The sequence below is a fragment of the Mus pahari genome, chromosome 18 (genome assembly GCF_900095145.1).
Source record: "Mus pahari chromosome 18, PAHARI_EIJ_v1.1, whole genome shotgun sequence".
Lineage (NCBI taxonomy): Eukaryota > Metazoa > Chordata > Mammalia > Rodentia > Muridae > Mus > Mus pahari.
Genome location: NC_034607.1, coordinates 5,114,919 through 5,120,465, shown reverse-complemented (window position 1 = coordinate 5,120,465; position 5,547 = coordinate 5,114,919). Strand labels below are relative to the sequence as shown.

General features: G+C 41.9%; 1 protein-coding gene across 1 annotated transcript; it reads left to right on the top strand.

The window, feature by feature from the left end:
- The first annotated feature begins 162 nt into the window (after nucleotides 1-162).
- Nucleotides 163-1,101, top strand: LOC110335807 (olfactory receptor 2H2-like). The gene has a single exon (XM_021218177.1). It carries the CDS (start codon nucleotides 163-165, stop codon nucleotides 1,099-1,101), a length of 939 nt encoding a protein of 312 aa, XP_021073836.1.
- The last annotated feature ends 4,446 nt before the right edge of the window (nucleotides 1,102-5,547 follow it).

Sequence of the window (5,547 nt, the reverse complement as noted above, 5' to 3'; positions counted from 1 at the left end):
TGACCAGAAGGAACAGGGAAAAGGAGGAAGGACGCTTGGACAGTAGAAGGAGAAGAGAAACATCTACCTCACATGTTTTGACAAGTATGCAGAGTCTGCTTTATCAAACAAATTAAAATACATTTTCTAGCAGCCTCATCCTCCCAACTAGACACAGACACCATGGTCAACCAGACCGCCCCTGTGGGCTTCCTCCTGCTGGGCTTCTCTGAACACCCACACCTGGAAAAGGTTCTCTTTGTGGTCGTCTTGTGCTCCTACCTCCTCACTCTCCTAGGAAACACACTCATCCTCCTGCTGTCTAACCTGGACCCCAGGCTCCACTCTCCAATGTATTTCTTCCTCTCTAACCTCTCCTTCTTGGACGTCTGCTTCACCACAACCTGTGTCCCCCAGATGCTGTTCAACCTCTGGGGCCCCTCAAAGACCATCAGCTTCCTGGGATGTTTTGTCCAGCTCTTCATCTTCATGTCCCTGGGTACAACAGAGTGCATCCTGTTGACAGTAATGGCCTTTGACCGCTATGTGGCTGTGTGCCAGCCCCTGCACTATGGCACCATCATCCATCCCTGCCTATGTCGGCAGTTGGCAGGTATAGCTTGGGCTCTAGGTTTAGTCCAATCCATAATTCAGACACCTCCCACCCTCAAACTGCCCTTTTGTACCCACAGGCAGATAGACAACTTTCTGTGTGAAGTCCCATCTCTAATTCAACTCTCTTGTGGGGANACCACCTATAATGAGATCCAGATGGTTGTTGCTAGTATCTTCATTGTGGTTGTGCCTCTGAGCCTCATCCTTGTCTCTTATGGTGCCATTGCCAGGGCAGTGCTAAGGATAAGCTCTGCAAAGGGGCGCAGGAAAGCTTTTGCAACCTGCTCATCCCACCTCATTGTGGTCACTCTCTTCTACAGCTCAGTCATTGCTGTTTATCTGCAGCCCAAGAATCCTTATGCCCGAGAGAGGGGCAAGTTCTTTGGTCTCTTTTATGCAGTGGGCACCCCCNCACTAAACCCTCTTGTATACACCCTGAGGAATAAGGACGTTAAAAGAGCATTCTGGAAGCTGCTAGGGAAAGATGGGGACTCTGAGGAGAGCTGAGGAAGAAATACTTAGTTTACTTTCCAAATTATGATGAATATGAGCATTTGTTTTAAAAAACAATGAACTCCTGAGTCTGCTTACTCTTTCAAGCCACAACAGTAGACCTAGTGAGGGACANGCTATAGTGGAGGGGGATGGGTAGTGAGAAAGAAAGAAGCAGAAGCAGAAGATGAGTGGGAAGAGTGCTAAATGTTTCTTCCAAACAGAAGCATTCTTACCTGGACTGACCAAGGAACCTCATCTGACTCAAGAAATTTAGAAGGAGGAGAAAAAAAAATCTTACAAAACTCAGGAAGTTCATGAAATTTACAGGACTCTGATGATTCCTCCTTGAGATGGCATAACCAGTAAACAATTGGAAGAGAGAAACCTCTCCAAAGATCTAGCTGCAAGCAAGTTGTACACCAGACCCCAGTGACAGAACTTACAAGTGTCCTCATCCATGCTTAAGTGAGGCTTTCAGTGATACAGCTGTAATTTATCAACCATTCTTCTGTAACTACAATAAACAAACTCATTGGTTGACCAACCTGGGCTTGAATGGAATNATTTATTTGACCTACTTTTGGCGCCCTATCTAGGATGAGTTCGTATTTACTATCATTTGTCTATGGATGAGGGAGAGGATGAGACAGACAGAGAAACAGGGGGTGTATCTTTAATGCCATTAAAAAACATAGTTAATATTTATTTATTTTCCATTCTTTTTGTTTCATTTCCACTTTATTTTGTTTATAGGCTCTCAATGCCCTTTGTACATTTTTTTTCTTGCTGTCCACATCATTATTCTATACTTCACACAGGGTTTGGGGATTTTGTTGTTGTTTGTTCTTTTTTGTTTTGTTTTGTTTTTTTCAAGACAGGATCTTTTTCAAAAGCTCTGTTCGTCCTAGAACTCACTCTGTAGACCAGGCTGGCCTCAAACTCACAGAGATCCTCCTGTCTCTGTCTCCATGTGCAGGAATTAAAGATGTATGGCCTTTTAACACAATATAACCCACATCATGTGGAGTTTCTTCTATAGTAAAACTAGAAAGAAGCCAGGGAGACTCCCATTAAAAAACAAAACAAACAAACAAAAAACTAATCCAGGGAGTTTCCTACTCAAAGTTGAGAGAATTCAGAGAATCAGTGCTCGTTTTAGAAATGCAAGATACACACCTAGAATCAGAACTCTCTCCCTCCCTTGTCCCTTCCTGTACCTCCAGCACTCTGCCCCTGCTTCCTGGCCAGCCATGCACTGGCATACAATGAATGACCTGTATTTATCTCATGAAGGCTCTCTCTCAGAACTCCACAAGCTCTCCACCCATCTTGCTAAGTTCCCACTTATGGGTCGCTACCATGTTAGCCCCTTCCTTCAAACCCTCCTCAGCCTTGTGTTGCATGTCAGGCAAACTCATGCTTTGCTGTCTTACCTTTCTCTCTTGAACCCAGACAAGCCAACTCGTGAAGGAAAATGCAATTCAAACTTAGTTCAGAAACAATGGTAACTCAGTCTCTGGGTGCAACAACTAAAACCTAATCTTGTAAGCCTTACTAAAATCTGATTCCTTTGGTGGTGAATACTTGCAGACCCACCATGATACTGGGAAACTCTAGCAGCTACCTCTTACTCTTACGCTGTCCCCATTCCAAAAAGACCTAACTCTCTCCTGCTTCCTCTCTTCCTCCGTCCAACCCAGAAGTTCCACCTATTCTCCCACCACCAGAGATTGAGTTACCATAAGACCTTGGATCCCGAAGCAAGAATTATAGGCCATTGTGAGCTACCATGGATGAGTACTAGGGTCCAAACTCCTGTCTTTGGCAAGAGTAGCAAGTGCTCTTATGCACTGAGCCATTTATGGGTGGTGCAGTTAACATTCAGTGAAATGGAAGGAGATAACTTGGGATATATCTCAGTGGAAGAACATTTGCCTAGCATGTGTGAGTCTCTAAGCTGAATTCTCAGCACTAGAAGAAAACAAGTGTGTTAAACAGATGATTCAGCCATTAAGAGCATATACTGCTCTTANAGAGGTTCCAGCACCCATATCGGAAGGCTCATAACCCAAGACCAGGGAATCTGACACCCCTGGTTGCTATAAACACCTGCATATACATATACCTACTTGCATAAACACACACAGAAGTATTAAATATAATAAAACATAAATATTTTTGTGAAATTCANTAAAGACAGAATGGATGGGTGAGAAGCTTTGGAAAATCTTCCTAAAAAAACTCGTCAATATATTTGAAATAAATAAAANTCACCATTTCAAGAACTGGAGATGAACCAAAAGCATAAAATAAATTCCATTTATTCCACGTTTAAAAAAAAATTACTGAACCTAAGAAGGAATGATGTCAGTCTGAGACATGTTAGTCAGAAGCTGGTCCCAGCATGCCTCCAAGGATAGCGTGAAACAAGGTTATTCAGATATTCAGACAGGATGCAGGGATCAGGTGTTCTGGTGAGGATGAAGTTGCTTTTATTTAGAGCAGACATTAATAATAATAATAATAATAATAATAATAACAATACACACTTGGAGGCTATCAAAAGCAACAATGCCTCAGTGGTGGACATCTAGAAAATGTCAACAGAGTAGTTAGTCTGAGGTTGCAATATTGTTTTGAGGAAACAACTGACCTGCAAATCAGCCAAAAATGTAGCATCAAGTTCTTTTTTTTTTTTCATTATTATTTTCTTTATTTACATTTCAAATGCTATCCCAAAAGTTCCCTATACCCCCCTGCCCCTGCTCCCCTACCCACCCACTCCCATTACTTGGCCCAGGCCTTCCCTTGTGCTGGGTCATATAAAGTTTGCAAGACCAAGGGGCCTCTATTCCCAGTGATGGCCGATTAGGCCATCTTTTGTTCCATATGCAGCTAGAGGCATAAGCTCAGGGGATACTGGTTAGTTCATATTGTTGTTCCACCTACAGGGTTGCAGCCCCCTTCAGCTCCTTGGGTACTTTCTCTAGTTCCTCCATTGGGGATCAAGTTCTTAAGTACAAGTCAATTAAAGCCTTAATCCAACTCAGCATAACTCTGGTGTCTGAAAAGGGTAAATACAAAACCCTATGTGCTGTTTATCTTGCTGAACACAGAGATAGAACATATAAGCCATGATATGTTTATAAGCTGCCTGAACTTGGAAAGCATTTCCCCAATTAGATGTAAACCTATCAGAAAAAGGGTGGGGTCTGCAATTCTGTAACTTCAGACTTGCTTCTTTGCTGAAAAGAACTACTTGTTTGCCTCTGAGGTGTTGTTGCTTTTGATAGCCTCCAAGTATGTATTATGTTTTTCTGTGTGCCCCAAATAAAAGCAGTTCCGTCCTCACCAGAATTCCTGATCCCCCTGGGATGTCTGAATAACCTTGTTTCATGCTATCCATGGAGGCACGTTGGGACCAGATGCGGACTAACATGTCTCAGACTGTCCTTCTTTCTCAGGTTCAATTTAACCCCAAACCTCCAACCAACAACTGGCTGACCAAAATTAGCTTTCCTTTCCCTGGAGAAAAACTTAGGAAGCCCACCTCAAGAAAATTATTTTGGTGGTTCATATCTGTATCAAAAATAATAATTAAAATTTAGATGTAGCTCAGTGATGATAGAACTCATGTTTAGCATGCTCAAGGCCCTAGGCTCAATTTCAAATAATAAAAATATAACATAATTTTTTAAAGATTTATTCATTTTATGTATATGTACACTGGTTCTGTCTTCAGATACACCAGAAGAGGGCATCAGGTCCCATTACAGATGGTTGTAAGCCACCATGCAGTTGTTGGGAATTGAACTCAGGACCTTGAAAAGCAGTCAATACTCTTATCTGCTGAGCCATCTCTCCAGACTCATAAAATAATTTTTAAACATTGAGTTATCACTAAGCAGAGATATCAACAGCTACACAGAAGAAAAACTCACAAAATTTACTCACCAGAGAAATTCAACAAACAAACATAAAATATCTGTGGTTGTCATTTATTAAATGAGAATTGATTACAATTGACAACTGTTGCATGTTATCCAAATATCCAATTTTTAGTGGTGCTTTGTGACACGTGTCTATTATCTCAGCACATAAGAGGCTGGGGAAGGTGGATTGTCTGGAGTTCAAGGCCATCCTGAGTTATATAGTGAGTAGTACAACATACATAGGTACCTAATACAACCCTATTTCAATAAAAGTTTCAACCCCAAGATGAAAATGTTTGCGTGAATGCATGTGTATATGTGTGTGCGTGCGTGTGTGTGTGTGTGTGTGTGTGTGTGATGTACACATAAAGGAGGGCTATCAATAATGGTTTCTGGAGGGTCCCAATGCTGCAGGAGGGGGAGCAGGGGTTTTGGGTTTGGGGAAATGTCCAGTAGTGATATGTATTGTTCAAATAAGCACGACAATGATCAGATTTAGAGAGAGAGAGAGAGAGAGAGAGAGAGA